Source organism: Pseudopipra pipra, chromosome 2, assembly GCF_036250125.1.
Source record: "Pseudopipra pipra isolate bDixPip1 chromosome 2, bDixPip1.hap1, whole genome shotgun sequence".
Lineage (NCBI taxonomy): Eukaryota > Metazoa > Chordata > Aves > Passeriformes > Pipridae > Pseudopipra > Pseudopipra pipra.
Window position 1 is genome coordinate 83536617 of NC_087550.1, and position 19922 is coordinate 83556538.

Sequence of the window (19922 nt, forward strand, 5' to 3'; positions counted from 1 at the left end):
CATATTTTGTGTGTAACAATCCTTTTTTCCCTGGTATCTTATTTCTGGCAACTTCAGTCCTGAAAACCATATTTTACTTTATATACGATACATGACACAGGACGAAAATGAACTCTGGTTTCATGGCTTTACATAGTTCCTCTACCACAGCATTAACAGAGGAATGAATTTAAATATATTTTGTCACTAACCAAGACTAACTTGGCACTAACCTAGTGCCAAGTATACATGTTGAAACTTCCTTGTTATCTCAGTTTTCAAACACAATCACGTGCTCAGGCTTTCTGCATCCTTTATAAGAAAAGCAAAGAACATTAATGCTTGCAGTTTGAACTTAAATTATCCCTTATATGTTCTCTCAAAATAATCTTCCCCAAAATTAAGAAGAAAGAAAAGCTACATCTGTAAAAAGCATCCAAACATAATGCTAAATATATTTTTTCTAAAAGAAAACAATTTTGAGGTGGATACCTTTTAATTTCCTTACTTCCAGAAAGCAACATGGAGAAACATTTTAATTATACCTATAAACTCTACCTTCACTGCTAGGTTTGTATAATAAGTCAAATTTAGTGTTCTCTCATTCCTATCCCCTCACAGCAAACAGCAATACTGTAAAATTTTACAGGGCCATCTACTGTTTCGTGGTACAACAGCTGTTACCAGCTGGAGATGCTTTATACTTGCTTGAACTATCTTAAAAGGCATTTCCCGAGTCACCTTCGAATGAACATTTCTTAATCCTTTTTGTGACATTTTATAACGTCAATTCCCTCTTCTGAAAGAATTCAAACTGCAGTTATACATGGATTGGAAACATTAAATGACTGCGTGTTGTTTGGATTTTTTTAACAGAAAGACTGAATATTATAAAAACCCCAGTAGCAAACTACAGGGCTTTTTAAAATCTCTCACCAAATCATTAAACTGAGGTGCCATAAACAGAATAGTACACCTTATCTGTTATTTTGCTACAGCTGACAGGTTTTGACTGATTTCACCTGAATAAATGGACCTTCTTAATACAGACTCTTTCAAAACATACAGATGGACTCTTTCAGGAAAGACAAACTGGAAATTGAGCAACAGGGACCACACAGTTTTTAACTGTTTCACCAAACAGATGTACTATGGTAAAAAAATTATAAGCTTTCCACGATTTTTTAATTTGGTCCTGGAAAGAAGTTCACATCCGAACCAAATACCAGATGAATATCAGGGGGATAAAAAAAGGTAGTTCTGTGATGGATGGGTATTTCCATAACAGAAAGAAGCAAGGAAGCCGACTTTCCTTCCTTCATTCAATTCCTTATTGTGTTGAGGGATACAAGAGGGCTGCCCACAAGGGAAAGAGTGCTAGGGGAACAGCAAGACAGGCACAAGGCCTCACCAACAAATGGCACAGTCCCACCATACAAGCCCCAAGCAAGAAGATGAGAAAAGCAGGCCTGCTAACAGTAATCTGTGGTCAGTGTTTGTTACATTTTACCTATTTAGTATATTTCAAATAATAAGGGAGAAGACACCAACTATAAGAGATAACAATAAACTTCTTTCCAATTAGTCTTTCATGTAAGATTTCTCAATTCTTTTTACAGTAACTTTTGTATGAACACAACCACAAAAAGCATTGAAGAAACAGGTCAGCTAAAAACTGATCTGTGTGATCTCCCCAACAGCAATTCTGTTTGGTACCAGTATTGACATAACAAGAACTCAGCCCTCAACTCTTCTCCCCCAAAGTTAATGCATGAATTATCTAACAGCAAAATCAGAAACTAAGTTTTGTGCTTTTCAAAAGTATTATTGCTTACTAAAAATAAATACCAGACAGACTTTAAAAATAGATTTTATTTAGTAATTGAAAAAATATACATTGAACTGGATATTTGGAAATTAATCCTACATTACTAAAATAGCTTAAGAAGTATTATTTGAAAGATAAACTGATAGTTGATTGTAAAAGCCTAGCCCTGTTGCACTTCAGTTTAGCTTTAACTGTAATGAGCACAGGGGGTTATTAGTTTTTAAGTAACTGATTTGTATTTCATACATATATAGGTCATTATTAATTCATTAGCACCTCAGTCAAAAGTTTAGGTTCTACTTTAGAAAGGTTATTTACACAAAGAAACATGGGATCTACGCAATACCTAAAATCAAAGTGCTTCTGAGGCTGTGCAGTGCTCAATGCTAAAACCAATGTAAACAAATTAAAATAGTACAGATGAAGTTTATAAATTACCAAATTCTGTAGCATATGGAATACACACAAAACACATCCACAAAAACATGAATATGACTGCAAATTGATAAATAAACAATAAATAAATAGTAGAATCTCCATAAAACAGTAAATTATTGTCTCCATTTTGAAAAATGGAGGCAAGCATCATTAACAGCTAGCACAAACTAGCCAGTTTCAAACATATTTTATTTATTTAAAATATTAAATCTCTCCTCAGATCTGTTTGTGCATTAAAAGGCTTACACTATTTATCTTGTGGTGGTTTTTATTCCTCCAACATAGCTTAGTGTCCTCTTGCTTCCGCAACACTATAATTAAAAGCCTTCCTCTGATTTCAGCAATACAGTGTTATTCTTTAGCCAGACTCAGCTTTAAGCAGACATGAAAACACACAAAAAATTTAAGGTAACCTCATAAAATCCGAGTCCAATCATTCCAACAAGAATGCCTTTGTTCCGATCGTAAAAACTACTTTAAACTAAGTACTGATTTTCATTCTTTGCGACTCCTTCCTCCACTGACTCTTTTACCCACAGCTCAGTTACAATTTTAAATTTTTTCCCAAACGTTCTCCTGAGTGCTTTTATCTCTTTTACCCGGGAATGATCTTCTCCTATAACAACATGGGAGACACCTTCTACAAGGTGAGAGACTACTTTTCCACCATAAAAGCGGAGCTCCAAAGCTCTAATTGATAGTGCTATTGCAGGGATTTTGCTTTTAGGCTCATTAACAATGGCATAACAGTCCACATAAATAGTGTTTCCTCTGAATATACTGAGCTGACAACTGTTCCATGAATAACGTTCTTCTATCTCTGCAATTTTGTCCAAAGGCATTGCTTTATTGTCTTTCACTCTTGAGAACACTTCCTTGAGCTGTGCAACATCTGTGTTTGCTGTGTAGCTGTCTCCATAACAATCATACTCACGAGCAAAATGTTCTTTTGTGTCAGGAGACATGTGAATCATAAAGGCTGGTTGCCAAGGCACCAGCATTTTGGTTTGAAAACATTGAAGGAGCCACTCTGCCCTCACCACATCATATTTGTTGGAAGCAATGATGTTTTTCACTCTGACATTCTCAGCTCCTGCAATGACACAGTAAGTCTCCGGCCCTGGGTTCTGTACCACACTGCCACCACATTCAGCTATTCTGCTTTCCAGCTCAGACTTTGTGTATTTCCCCGTTCCCGTCATAACACAAAACTCAACATCTTCAAATACATTTGAAACCTTGTTTACACTAGAAAGATCAGGAGCTTTAAACTGGTCAGCTATTCCAATTACCTTCCTCACTTTTGAAACAGTTTTCCTTTTTTTCTCATGCGGTTCTTCATACTCATCTACATGAAGGTGCTTAGATGCCAGTTTCCCTTCTGCTTTGCTTCTGAGGTCTTCTAACATGTCTGAAGTCATGCACTCGTACCATTCTTTGTCCTCACGTATCCTCTCGATTCGGGGGAACCTCAAAGTACAGTCAGTTTTGTACATATCACTGTCAACGATCTCGGCTGCCTTGATCTGAACTATGACAGAGTTGCAAGGTTCAATGTACATTTCAGGTTTTTCCGTTCCACACAAAATGTTACAGGGAGGGTCCTTCCTATGGTAGGGCTTCCAGAATTTCGCCAGTTTCAAGCCTAGATCATACAACTCCTTCATAGTATAGCCAGAGCCAACACGACAAATTGAGTGGAAAATGGTTGGTTTTTCATTTGGAGGGGGTGTCTCTGCAATAGCGCACAGAAAATGAGACATCATCCCACCACGTGACCCCTTTCCCCAGTAACCACCAACAATTAAAAGGTCTAGTTCATCCATCAGTCCATTCACGTATTCTGGCTTGATTTTTAACCACCCTTCCCCACGTTTGTCAGGCTTGTAGGTGGACATGGGATCTTTCACCATAATCCCTTCCTCTCTGTTATCTATTGCTTCATTTAAAGCATCAATTACTTCTTTTCTTGTTCTGGCACTTTTCTTATGTACAATATGCATCCTGCCCTTTACCGGGGTAAACACACTACTTAAGATTTCATATCTTTTGCTTAGTACTTCGTGCCCCAACTTCTGATCGTTAACCATCAATACGTCGAACACACAGAAGCAGGTCTGCAGATCAGAGTCCTCCACCATTCTTTTTATGTCAAATTTGTTTCCTTTTTGCATAAAGGTTTGCGTTTCAGGATTGTAAGCCATCATTTCACCATCGAGAATGCAATTTTGTATATTGCTTTTAAATATATTATGAATAAATGGCGTTAATGAACCTTCAAGGGGTGAAGCACCAAACTGCTGAGTATAGTCAAACCCATTTCGGGAAAAATATTTATACACATCCCCATCTTTGTGCATCTGCATACGTTCACCATCCAGTTTAGTTTCTATGTAGAATATCTGGTTATTCATCTGTTTCTCAATTTGCTGGACATCTGCAATAGCAGCAAGCATTGGTTTAAAGGCAGAAAACAACATGATAGAAACATCACTAAGTGAGACAGACGGATCATGCAGCTGTCTGCAAACTTTTTCTAAATCAGTTGTGACGTTGTGTAATTCAGCAGCATCAGGATGAAAAATGGAAAATATAGTTTGTTGACTAACACCAAGCTTTAGATCCTTTATAATCATCCGGATGAGCCATTTTTGTTCCAGTGCTGTGCTCTGGGTAATTAACTGAAGAAGACTTTTCTTTAACTGACCCTTGTTTTTAGCAGCATTATTATTAGCTATCGCATCTAAGTGTTCATTGACTTGTTCTATTGTCAGTCTGCCTTGTTTTGGGCTCCTAGGTTTTAGCACAAAGTATGCGATCATTGCAAAATCTCCAGCATCTCCTCGTGAGCCTGTAGGTGTTCTGTAATTTAAAAGCTTTGCAGCATCTTTTCCATCTTTTGGTAAATGAAGCAGTTCGATATACAGCTTTGCAAGCATAGTTTCTTTAATTCCATATGCCATCCTTTCTCTTTCCAGCTGTGGAAGAATAAGTCGCATAGCTGGGTAAAAGGAATCTGTGACGTCTTTCTCTTTTTGGTGAAGTGCATCATGGAATTTCCTCCAGGAATCCAGAAAATCCTTAAAATACTTGGTTTTCTCCGGACGAGATTTACACTTCTGTATTCGCTCCAGAGTAGAACACAGATCTGCAAAAGGCACGTGAGACGCCACTGTTTTTTTAGGAGGCTGAGAAACAGGTGCGGAAGCCATCAGTCGGCTTTTCACTAAGAACAAAAAAAAAAGTATATATTTTTAGAGAAAATGACATCACATTTTTCTAAAAAAAGCCATCTCTAATTAGTATTTACATTTTTCCTTCTTTTTCTAACTAAGATTTAACCATTGTCTTTACTTAAAGGTTATCAGCTGGTACCACTGTCCTTAGTCAAGGGTCACACTCATCGGTGGGGCTGCGACACTGAAACACTGGCATCACCTAGACTGAGGACTGACTGTAAGCCAGGAGAAGGCAGCGTGCTCCCCTCCCGTTGCTGCCCAGGCAGGAGCTCTCACTGCTCGGAGACCCATTTCCTCCTCCAGCCCGCCCGAGAACGCAGCCTGCTCCCGACGCCGCCCGCCCTCGGGCCCTGTCGCCCGGCCGCTCCCCGCCGTCTGAGGGAGCGGTGTCCAACGGGGCCGGCCCCCTCCCGCGGAGAGGGACCACACACACACCCCCCACATCCCCCTGCCACGGCCAAGGGGAGGAGCGGACACTTTCCGGGCGGGCACCTCCTGCTCTGCACGACAGGAGACAGCCGGGGCGATGGAGGCGCAGCCACCCCGGGGGAGACTTACGTGGATCTAGGGACACCTGTAGTAAAGGGCTGACACCACTGCCCCACCCCGGAAGAGGAGGGGCGGCCCGGTGATGCCGCGGTCCGCGCTCCTCCCCCGGGCCGGGGCGGGGAAGCGCTGGCGGAGCCCCGGGTGCAGGAAGGCGAGGAGAGAAGGGAAAACGGCCGGGCGGTGACCTGGAAGCGGAACCGCGGCTGCGGTGACTTCCTGCCTCGGGAGGAAGGAGCCGTGGTTGAAGTTGCGCGTCGGGGTCTGCGCTGGCCCGAGGCACCGGCGGCGGCCGCCCGGGAGGATGCGGCGGGTGGGTTTCGCCGCCCCGGGGCCGGTCCCGCCCCGCGGGGAGGGCGCTGGGCAGAGGGAGGTGGCGGGCGGCCCCCGCCCCGAGAGGCCGCGGCCGGGCGGGCGGGAGCCGGGGCGGCGGGGGTAGCCGGCAGGTTTGGCTGTCAGTTTGGTGTTTGGGGTCTCTCCGTGGATAAATGCGGCTTTTCCCTGGGAGCGGCTGGCAGGCCGGTGCTGTCCCGGGGGTTGTGCGGCTCCTGTGCCGGCCTTTCGGGACGTACCTCCCGAGGAGCTGCTGCGTTGACAGCGCCGCAGAAGTTTCTACAGGTGCCTCCCTCCGAAGCCTCGGGAGATCTTTAGCTTCTTGGTAGCAAGGTCTTGCTCTAGTGTTTCGTTTGTCTCCACTGCCGTATGTAACAATTCCTGCAAATGGGGATGCTTGTAGAAGGTTGGGCTGCTGCTGATGATAACTTTAGTGTTCTTACTGTGCCAAGTGACTATTGGCAAGGCTGAACCAGGTGGTTGTCTTGGGTAAAAAGGAAAATTTTTTAACCTACTTGTCAAGTAACATGTTTTAGAAGCCTGTGCTCACTAGAAAGCTAAGGTTGTAATACAGCCAACCTTGGTTAGTTGTTGTTTTGGCGGTTTTTTACTCAATATCATCATTATTCAAGACATGCATATCAGGTTCATTAAGACTTGTTGGTTGTAAAAGGATGTGTAATAAGAGTTAAGAGGAAAACACTTTCAATTATGAACATGTGCAACCTGATGCAGAGTTGTGAAAATTCCCTCTTTGAAATAAGTAGGACAAGTGGCTTGTTGATTTTAAAAGCCAGAGCCCTTAAATGTGTGACACGTAATTATTCTTACTGTGCTTTTTCCTTTATTGGGAGTCACTGCTTTGCTATCATTTTTCTTTTCTCTCTTTTTTTTTTTTTTTTTTTTTTAATGAGTGTCTCTGTAGGATTTTAGAACTTTTTAGTATTTTTCCTGTCTTGTAGGTTTGTAGATTGTAGCTTGTAAGTTTTCTTTCAGATCAGTTCCTATCTGAAACTAATTTTTTAAAGTTGAGGACTTAGTATTCCTATTTACAGGAGTCTTCTGAATAAATGAGTAAATTTAAAGCTTGAGCAAATCTTATCAGTGTCTGGAGCAGGTAGAGTCCAGGAGAAGGAAGTGCAGTAGAAACCAACAGATGTCTTTTGGCATTTCTTAAAAACACAGAGAAATATCTGATTTTGTTTGTTTATTTTGAAATCCAAAAGACTGCAGCGAGTGCTAAGACTTAGCTCTTAAATGAGGAAGCAGCCATTAAACACCGGATTGTGCTTCTTAGCACTAACTTTAAGGCTGCTCATACACTAAAAGTTAGTTTTAAGGAGACAATGTAAATCTAGCATGACTTCATTTTTATGCACTATGTATATTATATACTGTGTACTGTGTGTATAGTCCAGGACATTTTGATGTGATTCTTGAATTTCATTGTAAAATGTTTTCAAGTTCATCAGGTGTTTCAAACAAGTGTTCAGCTTAATAGGTGGAGCATGAATATGAAATGCATAATTTCATCAGTAAAGCAGTTGTAGTTCTAGGGGGTTTGGATGCTAGCACTTCTTAATTTTCTTACAAGTAACTGAAGACAAACAGTAAATTATGTGTGTAATTCAAAAGCAATTTTACTCAATTCATAAATGGAATTGTCTTTCAGACAGAGATGAAGCCTGGGAAATCATCACATCTAAAGGTAAATGCTTTATAATGTGATTGGTGTATGAAAATGGCCCTTTTTTAATATTGAAAATACGGACCAAGACAAAACAACAGAATTTACGACAGATAAAAGAGTAATTTCAGCTGCCGTTCAGAATGAGTGAAAAATTGTTCACAAGTACTCTAAGTATGCACTTGAGTTTTTGTGATTCTTCAGTCAGTAATGGCATTAACCAATTAAGAATTACATTAGGGCAAAGCAGAATATTGTTAAAGTACCTTGATCATAAAGACCTTATTATTTTTCTCGGAATTTTTATTGTTGTGAGTGATTTGTGTTTGCAGTAGTTACCTAATTATGAGATTTGTAGCTTATCTGATAGAACATAAAGGTCTGCAATAGCTCCTGGACTGTGGATTCAGCAGTGGAGATGTATAGATACAGGTGTGTGTATGTATATCAACATATGTGTATATCCCTCTGACATAAAATTGAAACTCATCACTTGCAAATTTCCTTTCTGTTTTGAGGGGCAATACAGTTATGTGGCTGTGTAAACTGAACTGGTCTTTAAGCCAAAGGTACAGCAGCAGTCTGACTAAGTCTTACTTTCATTAGGTCAAGATTGAATTAGGCTGTATTGCTGTTCCTGTGTGTTAATGATTTCCACAATAGAACTTTGTATTTCAGTACTGTCTTCTGCTTGTCTTTGAAGTATACAAGCATCATCAAAGAAATTCTTGTAGGAAGCATCAAGATTCTCAAAGGCTAGCCTTTCTAATGCACATTATCAGAGGGACAGGAGGAAATGTGAAGCATGTGGATGGTAGAGGAAAGACCTCTAATCATATTTGTGAATGAGAAAACATTGTGAGAAGAACGCAGAGGAACTGAATTTATATAGTCTGGAGAAAATGAAGGTAGGTTTTGTATTTGGAGGTTAATAAACATTGAACCCAAAGTGAATAATTTAAGTAATAAGTGTCCCTTCTTTTTAAGTGTATTAGGAAATATTTTCCAGTAGTAAGAGTAGCTAAGAACAAGGACAGCATACGTAGGAATTAACATTAACATAAGAGTTACTTAGGAAAACATCTACCATATAGAACTGTATGGTTCTGCTGTCGCTGACTATATTTGTCACAGGCATTGACTTTTGTGACAAGTTTAAAAAAAATGCCCTTATGCTTCTTTACATAGTCTCTAAATTAGTTTAAATAATCAGCATTTATAAAATACTGTGAATGCTGTAAAATGGGATGTGACTCCTTGTTATAGGAAAACTTTTCTTGCAAAGTCATTTGCAAAATTACAACAATTACTTGAAATATGGTGCCACAGTACAATGTTCCTTCAAATTTTTTTTTTTAATTTTTTTTTAAATTTTTTTTTAGTGAACCAAGAATGAGTTCCAGGGAATTAATGTTTTGTCTAGGAGATTTGAAAAGGAAACCTGTAGACAAACCTTATTTCCCTGTCTGATACAAAACTTCCACTAGCCTGCCACTGGCCAACTAGCTGACTTCCCTTGGTTCCCATGTCTCCATCTGTAATACATGAGTGATGTTTCATGTTGTCTCTTTAGAGAGCTGTAGAGGCAATATAACTGAGATAACAGTAGAAGGCAATATAACTGAGATAATCCTGTTAAACAGCCATGAAAAAAAAATTACCTAGTCATACTTGCATAAGACAGAAATTGATTGAAAAGTTCTCTTTTAGAAGACATAAAGGTGTGCGTGCTTCTTGCCATAACTGGGACATCAGACAGTTATGGAGCAAGTCCATGAGCGGTTCTTGTAGTCCAGGAAGAGAAGCAGTCTTGTCTAGAAAGAGGGACAGTTTTGTCCAGGTGGTGGGTCTGCTCTGTTTCTTATTTTAACCTGATCAGACATCAAAGTCTAAGTGCGTTGTTCTCCCTTTCCTATCCCTCTCTCACACCTTTCCCTGACTATTCTGGCCCCCTATTAGCCAGAAAAATTAGAGATACAGGAGAATCGTCACACATGCTCTTTGTACCTCAACGCAGAGTTTTTGCATGATAAGATGTTACATTGTAACATGTTTGAAAGGTGTATAACTTCCCATCTAGCACAACAGAAGTGGGAAATGAAGACCAAGAAGAGAATTGTTTTGTGTCTGTGTGTTGTCTTGCAGTATATTGAACAGTCTCAAATCTCATACTCTTCAGTCTTAAATCTCATACACTTCAAAAAGTGCTGACCTTATTGCTCACTGAAAATTACTATATTAGCTTACCCTTTTTATTTCTGTCCTTCAAGTGGAAGTTTGGTTCTGTTTGTATCATCTTCTGCTGTTCAGCTCAAACAAGACAGTGTTTGGAAGGTCTGTTGCATTGGGGTCCATAGAAAGCATGGATTGTAGCTTTATTGAGAATAAGCTTGTACTGATTTGGTTTAGAGTCTCTTCTAGGCCTGCGTGCTTGTTTGAGAAACCATCTTTTATCTCTCCAGTGATCTTTCAATTGGTATTGGAAGGAAGTGGGGAAGAACCTAGAGAAACATCTTAGTTGTCTAGCTGACAAATCTTGCAGCAAGATGTGAAGTATGAGATATGGGCTGATTCCAGCCTGGAAATGAATGGAACTAGTGAAGTTTCTCATAACTGGGAAGAAAACTTTAATGGTAATGTAGTTATTCATTAGTGCAGAGTAGTCCACTTTATTTAAATATGTACTGAGCATGAAACATTTGTGGCTGTGTAGTTTGCCCTTCCTGTTAACTACTGTGTGTTGAGTTCTAGTTGTAGGATGCATTGGTTTTAGAACTCCAGTAGCAAAGTTTATATATATATATCTCAGAAATAATCACACAGCAGCAGTATCTCAATAGTATAGCATTTTGATAATATTAGCCTACTAAAATAAAAATAGAAGCAGTGCACAAATTAAACTAAAGTCAGCTGTATCAGTCTTCAAGTAACAATCCTTAGTGTATATGGGAATTTTGCAAAACTTCATCACTTTGAGATTTTTATTACTTCTTTATCTTTTATTAGTTTTAATGATGAGTCTCGTACTCTTGTGAATGTCTTGATAAGAAAGCATTTTTGGAGTCTCATTTGTAAGGAAGTCAACAAAATTTTGAATAGATAAGGAGAATGGTTTTACTCTCTCATTGTCAGTGCTCTTATAGTCTTGAAATGTAGTGCAGGAAACGTTTGTTAACTTCATTATGAAGTTTTCTTAGAAATTGAAGTAGCTACTTTATATGTCTCCTAATTGCTGTGAGTTCTTTACTAGAGAAATGGATCACAAGAATTAAATTTTCTTAACGACAATATTTGTGAATACTTGGATGTGGATGTTAAATATGAGCTTATAAGTAATACAGGAGAACAAAGCTGGGATAACTGCTCTTTTTAACTACTTTATATTTCACCAGTTTTATGTATTTAGAGTAGATACGGTATATAAAATCTTAATTTCACATTGTTTTTGGTTAATATGTGAATCTTTAGATGTAACAGATTATTTTTATTTCTGATTTATTTCTAATTGTTGCATAAAATAATTATACATGGCAGTTTTTCCTGGTCAGATTGGATGCTTAACATATCTGTGGAACACAAAAACTGTGGCTGCAGAGGTCACCAGTTATCACTAGATCCTACCAAGATGGCTGGTGCAGAATGCTTGGATGCATCTCTGCATGTCAAACGCCTTTGGATTTAATTCAGATTCTTCCTGCATTACATCATATCAGGAGGTTATAACTTTGTGTCTAAACTGTAATTATTACTGCTGTATGACTTAGTTTTGTTAAACAAGTGAGCTTGTGTTGTCATTCCAGGCAGTGTGGCAACTGAGTGGTGTACTGTAGTTCTCATGTAGGTTTGGCAGTTTTTGCCTGTTTCCATATTTCACTTGAACCTAGCAGTAAATACTGTAAGAGATTATATGTATGCTGGGAGATGTAACTGTCTCTTATAATTGGAAGGAAGGTTTAATCTATGGTCATTAACATCACTCTCCTCGTTTTATGCTGTCTGTGTGTTTTTGTCATGAGTCTGTTCTCATGTTTGGTCCTTTCAGCAGTTGTGCTTTTCATTGGTCAGAGAACAGTGTAGTTAGCTGACTGTTTTCAGTGGTCTTGTGTGATGATACAATCTTCATTCAGCTAAAGACTTAATATGGATTATTGATCTGATAGTGGAAAACTAGCATTATAAATCAGAAACAATCAAAATATAGCAAAAAAGGCTGTCACAAACTGGTGGTAACTGGTAACTACAGTGTGGTATCTTATTGTAGAGGAATCTCTCTTCTGACCGCTTCACGTGTTGCTCTGTAATCACGGTAGACCGAGATGCTGAAAGACAGCCACCAATAACAGAGCCAGGATGCATGGTGAGCCTCCACTGGCTGCAAAGTGGTGTGCACAGGCTTACTGACCGCTACTTAGCAACTTAAAAATAAAGGCTATTTTTGTTTGTGTTCTGGATTTTAGAATTACTTATATAAGAAGCTTTGACAAACTGGTGATGCCGTCTGTATGGTTGTTCTCTTGGGGAGTAGGGAAGACAGGGAAAGTGTAAGTTACTATGGTCTCAGTCAACCAATTTTCTAGTGCTGTTAATGGATTTTGCTGGGATTTTGAAGAGTTCTAAAGCCTTTCCTTATGGTTGCTTTTCTGCTTGTTTTTACAGAGTCAAATGGTTTCCAAAAAGGGAGTTTGCCACCAAATTTGATGTTAATGCTCCGATATGTTGACTTACTATTAATGTTCTGCAATTATGAATGCTTAAATCGCTTCATTTTTCTTTTCCCTATATTTATGTGCATACCTTTGGCTTTTTTTGCAGGATTTACTTGGAGTGAAAGATCACTGACTTCTACAATGGAAAAATCATGGATGCTTTGGACCTTTGTTAAAAGATGGCTACTAGCTTTGGCTTCCTGGTCTTGGAGTCTCTGCCGTATTTGTCTTTTACCCTTGATAGTGACTTTCCACTTGTACGGAGGCATTATACTACTTATATTAATATTTGTATCAATAGCGGGTATATTATATAAATTCCAGGATGTGCTGCTTTACTTTCCTGAACAGCCCTCTTCATCACGCCTTTATGTTCCCATGCCTACTGGTATACCACATGAAAATATCTTCATCAGAACCAAAGATGGAGTTCTTCTCAATCTTATCCTGCTGAGGTACACAGGGGACAATGCAGCTTATTCTCCAACCATCATTTACTTTCACGGCAATGCAGGCAACATCGGCCACAGGTTGCCAAATGCTTTGTTAATGCTGGTAAACCTGAAAGTAAACTTAATTCTGGTCGATTATAGAGGGTATGGAAAAAGTGAAGGAGAAGCAAGTGAAGAAGGCTTGTACTTAGATTCTGAGGCTGTGTTAGACTATGTGATGACTCGGTCCGATCTTGATAAAACAAAAATTTTTCTTTTTGGCCGTTCCTTGGGGGGAGCAGTAGCTATTCACTTAGCTTCTGAAAATTCCCATAGGATTTCTGCCATCGTGGTGGAGAACACCTTTCTCAGCATCCCTTATATGGCCAGCACTTTGTTCTCTTTCTTTCCAATGCGATATCTTCCCTTATGGTGCTACAAAAATAAATTTCTGTCCTACAGAAAAATCTCTCAGTGCAGAATGCCTTCTCTCTTCATCTCTGGGTTGTCTGACCAGTTAATTCCACCAGTTATGATGAAGCAACTTTATGAATTATCCCCAGCTCGGACTAAGAGATTGGCAATATTTCCCGATGGAACTCATAATGACACTTGGCAGTGCCAGGGTTATTTCACTGCACTTGAACAGTTCATCAAAGAAGTAATAAAGAGTCACTCTCCTGAAGAAATGGCGAAAACATCATCTAATGTAACAATAATATAATTGATATTCTTCTTTGGGGTAGGGTGGGGGGAATACCTGCACTGTACCTTGATTTGTGATAAGTGGTAAAAGAATGTCCATTTTTAAATGTATGTCATGTCTGTACTTGCCTAAAGAGTGAAATTAAACTTGGAAAGGTCTGATATTTTATTAAGGTGTTCCAGATAACTTTTACATTTGCAGCATTGTAAATGAACCATTTTATGTCTTTCTCATACTTTTTTAGTATCTCTGTCCATAAATTCCATTTCTTTGATATGTACAACAGATGCTATTAAAGGAACTTGCTACAAAAGTAGTGCAGAATGTATTAGTTTAGAACAACAGGAAGCTCTTCAGTATTCACTGCTGTATGTGTGAGCTTTTTGGACAGCCATGGTTAGCACAATGATTTGTTGCTTCTCTTAGAGTTTATTTACAGTGTGCCATGCATGAGATTAGTGTTTTATTCCTTGAAATTTTATATTATGCAAAGTGGGAAGTCTTTAATGTACTAAATAATATAAAATAACGTTAATGGTAGGGTATACATGCAGGTATACTATCCTGGGTTATTACTAGTATTTCAAACTGCAACTGAAAATGAAAAAAAAACATTTTCCCTGCTTTCATTTTACTATTTGTATTATAATAGTGCACAGAAAGTTGTATGTGCCTAAACATACTTCAGGATTTTACCCAGGTATTTTTGCCATAGAAAATAGAAGTAACCTTCAGAAAGACAGCAGTGCAATCTGAGCTCCCTTCTGCCTCAAGCTCTCCTCACTGATGTACATGCAAACTGTTACTAGTAGTCTGCTTGTGCATTTTGAGGTGATATTTCTCAAGGCAAAATGGGTGGTCATACAAGGTAAAAGTAAGTATCTGTGTTAGTTTTTTAGGCTGGTGTAGTTAAATGTATGTGCCCTTTATTTATACCTCCAAAAGAAACAAATTCAAATAATTATCAGTGATCACTTGATTAGAGATTAATGTATACAGTTGTTACAGTAAGGATAATAAAAACGAGCAGGTAGTCCTAGGCAGTGATATTATTGAGAGTAGGAAGGCTCTGCAGATACTGACTGGATCAATGGGCCAAAGCCAATGATATGAGGTTCAACAAGGCCAAGGGCTGAGTCCTGCACTTGCGTCACAACAAGCTGGGGGAAGAGTGGCTTGAGAGCTGCTCAGCAGAAAGGGACTTGGGGGTGCTGGTCAACATCCAGTTGGACGTAAGCCAGTAGTGTGACCAGGTGGCCAAGAAGGCCAATGGCATCATGGCCTGTACCAAAAATAATGTGGCCAGCAGGAGTAGGGCAGAGAATGTCTGTCTGTACTCGGCACTGGTGTGGCCACACCTGGGGTTCTGTGTGCAGTTTTGGACCCTTCATGACAAGAAAGACAGTGAGGTGTCCAGAGAAGGGCAGTGGAGCTGGGGAAGGGCCTAGAGGGTAAGTCCTATGAAGAGCAGCTGAGGGAGCTAGAGTTGTTTGGTCCAGAGAAAAGAAGGCTCAGGGGAGATCTTATCGCTTTCTACTACCTGAAAGGAGGTTTTAGCAAGGTGGGTTTCAATCTCTTCTGCCATGTCTCAAGTGGAATGACAAGAGGAAATGGCCTTAAGTTGTGTTGGGCAAGGTTCAGACTAGATATTAGAAAAAAAATTTTCACTGAAAGAGGTGCTAGGTATTGGACTAAGTTGCCCAGGGAGGTGATGGAGTCACTATCTCTGGAATTGTTCACGAACCATCTGGATGTGGCACTTGGGGATATGGTTTAGGAGTGATTATGGTGGTGTTAGGTTGATGATTGGACTAGGTAATTGTGAAGATCTCTTCCAACCTTAATTCTGCGATCAAAGACATATGCTGTTAGCTTAGTTCGTTTTGGAGTGTGGGAGCTGTTTATATCTCTTCTGCAGGTTTAATTTCTCATCCACTGCAGCTGATTTTGCCTCTTCCAAATATTTTTTGGGGGGAAGAACAAACTGGAAAATCTTCCACACAATGTGTATGATTGCCCTTCAGATTGAAATTTTTAAAGAAACTTTTATACCATGTTGTCCTGATTCAGAAAAGCATCTCAGCATACACCTAAAATCTGTTTCCTGAGGGACAGTGGTATTTTAAGCTTGTGCTTAAGTTCTTTGGTTGAATAAAACTGCTTTCCTGAACTGGTGCCTTAATGGTTATGCCTCCTAATGGAATTACAGTTCTTCTGTACACATGGATAATAGTTATCAGCAATTTGTAGATAGGATGATACATCTTTACTTAAATGTGATTTTTTTTTTTTTTAATTTTTAAATATATACGTACCAGAACTTGCTGCTTTCTCTGGTAAGTATATTTCGTGATCCTATTATTAAGGTTTTCTTAGAGTTGATTGAAAAAACTAAAGATCTTTTGGGATCTGTAGACCTAAAATCATACAGCATAGTTTTAAATCTGAGTGAAACCAAAACTATCTTTTCAGCCTTACAGTGGTGGTGTTTTTGGGGGGGTTTTTTTGTTTGTTTTTTTTTTGGTGGGGGGCAGACAGGCAGGGCATGTGGGGAAGGTATATTTGAGAAGTTTGGCTGTGGGGATGGGAGATGAGGCAGTGTTTGTACCAGCAGAAAGGAGTTAACAGACATAGCATTTCCTTTCCCTGATGTGAGCTGCTTGCATAGATTGTTTCATCTGCTTCACGTTACTTTAGAATAGAGGTGGAAGGAGAGAAGGAAAATTGGCAGTCAAATACTGCTTTTCTAAAAATCAGCTAATAAAACCAAAAGAATAGATTAATTGTTGGAGATAGAATTAAGAGAAAGTAGTTGTTTCAGTTGTCGTAACTTGCCATTAAATGCGACTGTGATTTTTTTCCTAAAATGTCAATTTCTTAACTAACATGGCTTTTAACGCATTTTCCCACCCATCAAAACAAAAATCTCAACCCAAAATACCCCTAGTATTATGTGGCACTTACGTACAAATGAAGTATTCTCATTTGGGCATACAGTTGCAAATCAGAGTCAAATGTGTGATGTTAGATTATGGCAATCCGAAACTGTTCAAAGTGGGCTCTGTCTAAATATTACTTTTGATTATCAAGCCATGTATTTTCACTATACTGTCTGCAGGACATAAATATTAAACTTTGTCTGCTTTTGCAAATACTGAGTATGAGAAGACACCATTGTCATATATGCCTCCTTTACACTTAATGTGGTTTCTTCCACCTTCCACATATGTTTTGCTTCTCCCTTAATGGGTTGGCCACATACACTTGTGAATGAATGTTATCATGCTATTTTTTGTTGCATTGGCTGTGAAATCCACTGAAAGAAAACAGGAAGGAAATGATGTTTTTATGCAAATATTCCACTGCTGTGCATACAGCCCTTTAAGGGAGGGAGGAGGGGGAAGGAACTTGTTCTGACAAGTCAAGACTTGTTTTTGTTTTATGGATTGTGTGATGGAAACCCACAGTTACCAGCTGCTAAAAGCTGAACTGTAAGCAACATAGTAATAATGACTTTAAATTGCCAAAATGTGTGCTATGATACTGATGCATTTATTTAATACCATTATATGTTCTCTCATAAAATTATCCATTTGTATATAGATATTTCTCAAGTATTTGTCCTGTACATATAAATTTCTAGTTTGGGAAAAAGTTATTTTCATAGGTTTGTATGAAAGCTTCTTGGTTTAAACATGCTCAATAAAGGAATTGTCTGCTTTATAAGAGGAAATTTAAGTTTAAAAAAAAAAAAAGGAAAAACAAAGTTGGAAGGGGGGCAGGAGTTGAACAGCTGTAGCAGTAGAGTCCTTGTAGGTAAGTGTAAGACCTTGTGTGCACATGCGTGTGTGGTTTTAATTAGTGGAAATACTTGAGGCTTCCTGCTAACCCAAGTTTATATTCCCAGTATTTGTTTCTAAACTGTGAAATGCAGAGAGATAAGCTGTGCTTTCTTCTGAAGACATATTAACTGGTTTAGCTGCCCTCATGTCCATTTCTCAGGTAAAATTAGAAATAGAGCACAAATGCATTTGGTAGGCTATGGACAATCTCTCAGCTGAAGGGCAGAAGGATTAACTATTTATACAAAATATGCATATCAGCATCTCTAAGCTAATCATTTGGGTCACGTTGGATGTTCACAGTGAAGAATGCAAGGCTGAATTGAAAGTCCAAGGTATGGTCTCTTCTGTTAGCAAAAAGATGCAGACGTACCTCCATTTGTATTTCATAATTCAGTTCTTGAAAAGTACATTTTTATTTTTGTTAATGACACGTCATTTTGCTGGAGGCACTTCTGCCAAATATAAAATCAGTGCCTCTTGCATGTAGTGGGATCAGCCTGATGAATCCCATTAGGTATAATTTGCAATGCCATCCTGCTTGTATAATTTAAAGTAGAACCCCGCAGAAGTGTAAATAGAGATAGCATATTGAAGTTCTAAATAACACTTGTGTTTTGAATTCAGAAACAGTCACTGGATATAAGATGCAAGCTTTTTATTTGAATTTTCTTTAATATATAGTTAAGGCAAAACTGTCTTATAAAGTATTCTTAAGTTTTGTAGACAAAGCGTAAATGTTACTGTATATGTGCTAATTGTGGCAAAGTTTTACATTCTCATTCTAGTCTGGTTTTTACGATAAAGTTAATTTTACAAAAAACACTTTTCTATTTTTATGTACTGACATATGCAATAAATTGATACATTAAAAGTGCTGTTAATGTCTTGTTCTAGTCTGTGGCCTTTCTTCAGTGTGTGTAAAGGGGTAGTTCTGTGTGCATGGTAACAAATCAACGCCAAGGTATTGTTTTCAGTTTCTAAAGCTGGAGCACATGGACTAGACATCTACATTATTAGTTGTGGCATTTGTGGAAAGCTATTATGGCAGGGAAAAAGTATTTTGTAAATATATGTTTCTAAGCTTTGTCATGTATCCTCACTTTCAGGAAGTGATAATAAGTAAAACTGGTATGCAGTAGCTCTCCACTGCTTTCTAACACAGTTTGCATTTCAAAATTTCTCTGTTTTCTAGGGGACTGAGAGATGGTATAAATATGATGTCCATTAGGAAGTATTTTTAAGTGTTCCTGACTAGTTTTACCACTTGATGCTGGCAAAATTTCAGATGTCAATTTTAAATCCTATAATGCCACTCTAGCAGGTTTATAGTTAATTCATGTAGCTGCAGTGGGATATTGAAGCAATTTCGACTTTCTTATAGAGAAATATATAACTAAGCTTGTAGCACCTCTGTTGCTGTTCTGCATAGTTTATATGAAATACCCAGAAAATAAGGATTCTTTTCTAAAGCTGCAAAATGTTTGTTCTCTCCTGGATTACTGCAAGGCTTATAGTTAATTTTTAACCCACTACCTAGAAAACAGGGATGTGGGGGGGGTGCGTAAGTGTGATAAATTTGGACACTCTGTTCAAGATACCTGTTAATTTTGAATGAAAAAACCAGATATTTCTGATTTTTATAAAGGAAGAAATGAAAGTGTAGGAGCAACTCAGATTGAAGTAGTCCATGTGAATATTACCCTTCTTGAATGAGAAGCAGATTGCTGTCATTGACATTGTGAACTATGTCACTAAAACTTACCTGCACGGTACTACTCTGGAGAACACAAGTCTTGCATTTGCTTTTTCTTGCTTGAAAATTGATAAGCAGCTGGACTACAAAGTGCAACATAAGCTGTGTCCTGGAATGTCTCATAATGTTATATTCATTTGCTTAATAGATAGGTAAGATTTTACCTTATCAGAAGGTAAAATACAATATTTGAAGTTTTCTCAGAATTTGCAAGTACGAGTTAAATCACAGTAAGCATTCATAAAGGCATATGAACATCTAAACTGAAATGAGAACAGCCCTGCTGAGAAGGACTTGAGGGTGTTCGTATATGAGAGGATGGACATGAACCAGCAGTATGCACTTGCAGCTCAGACAGCCAGTTGTATCCTGGGCTGCGTCAAAAGTAGCGGGACCAGCAGGTCGAGGGAGGTGATTCTGCCCCTCTGCTT

At 38.7% G+C, this 19922-nt stretch overlaps 2 protein-coding genes across 6 annotated transcripts; one reads left to right on the forward strand and one right to left on the reverse strand.

The window, feature by feature from the left end:
• Nucleotides 1-1833: 1833 nt before the first annotated feature.
• On the reverse strand, nucleotides 1834-6231 carry LIG4 (DNA ligase 4). The gene is made up of 2 exons (XM_064646134.1): nucleotides 6043-6231; nucleotides 1834-5471 (listed from the first exon to the last, which is right to left on the reverse strand). Exon 2 carries the CDS (start codon nucleotides 5455-5457, stop codon nucleotides 2722-2724), a length of 2736 nt encoding a protein of 911 aa, XP_064502204.1. The 5' UTR covers nucleotides 5458-5471; nucleotides 6043-6231; the 3' UTR covers nucleotides 1834-2721.
• ABHD13 (abhydrolase domain containing 13) lies at nucleotides 6141-18631 on the forward strand. 5 transcript variants are annotated; one of them, XM_064646136.1, is made up of 3 exons: nucleotides 6141-6343; nucleotides 8036-8071; nucleotides 12863-18631. In XM_064646136.1, the coding sequence occupies exon 3, from the start codon at nucleotides 12898-12900 to the stop codon at nucleotides 13909-13911; it is 1014 nt and encodes a 337-aa protein (XP_064502206.1). In that variant the 5' UTR covers nucleotides 6141-6343; nucleotides 8036-8071; nucleotides 12863-12897; the 3' UTR covers nucleotides 13912-18631. The 5 variants fall into 5 exon arrangements, with proteins under 5 accessions (XP_064502206.1, XP_064502207.1, XP_064502208.1 ...); XM_064646138.1 differs by having other exon boundaries at nucleotides 6247-6343; nucleotides 8040-8071; XM_064646135.1 differs by lacking the exon at nucleotides 6141-6343 and adding an exon at nucleotides 6461-6648.
• Nucleotides 18632-19922: the final 1291 nt, after the last annotated feature.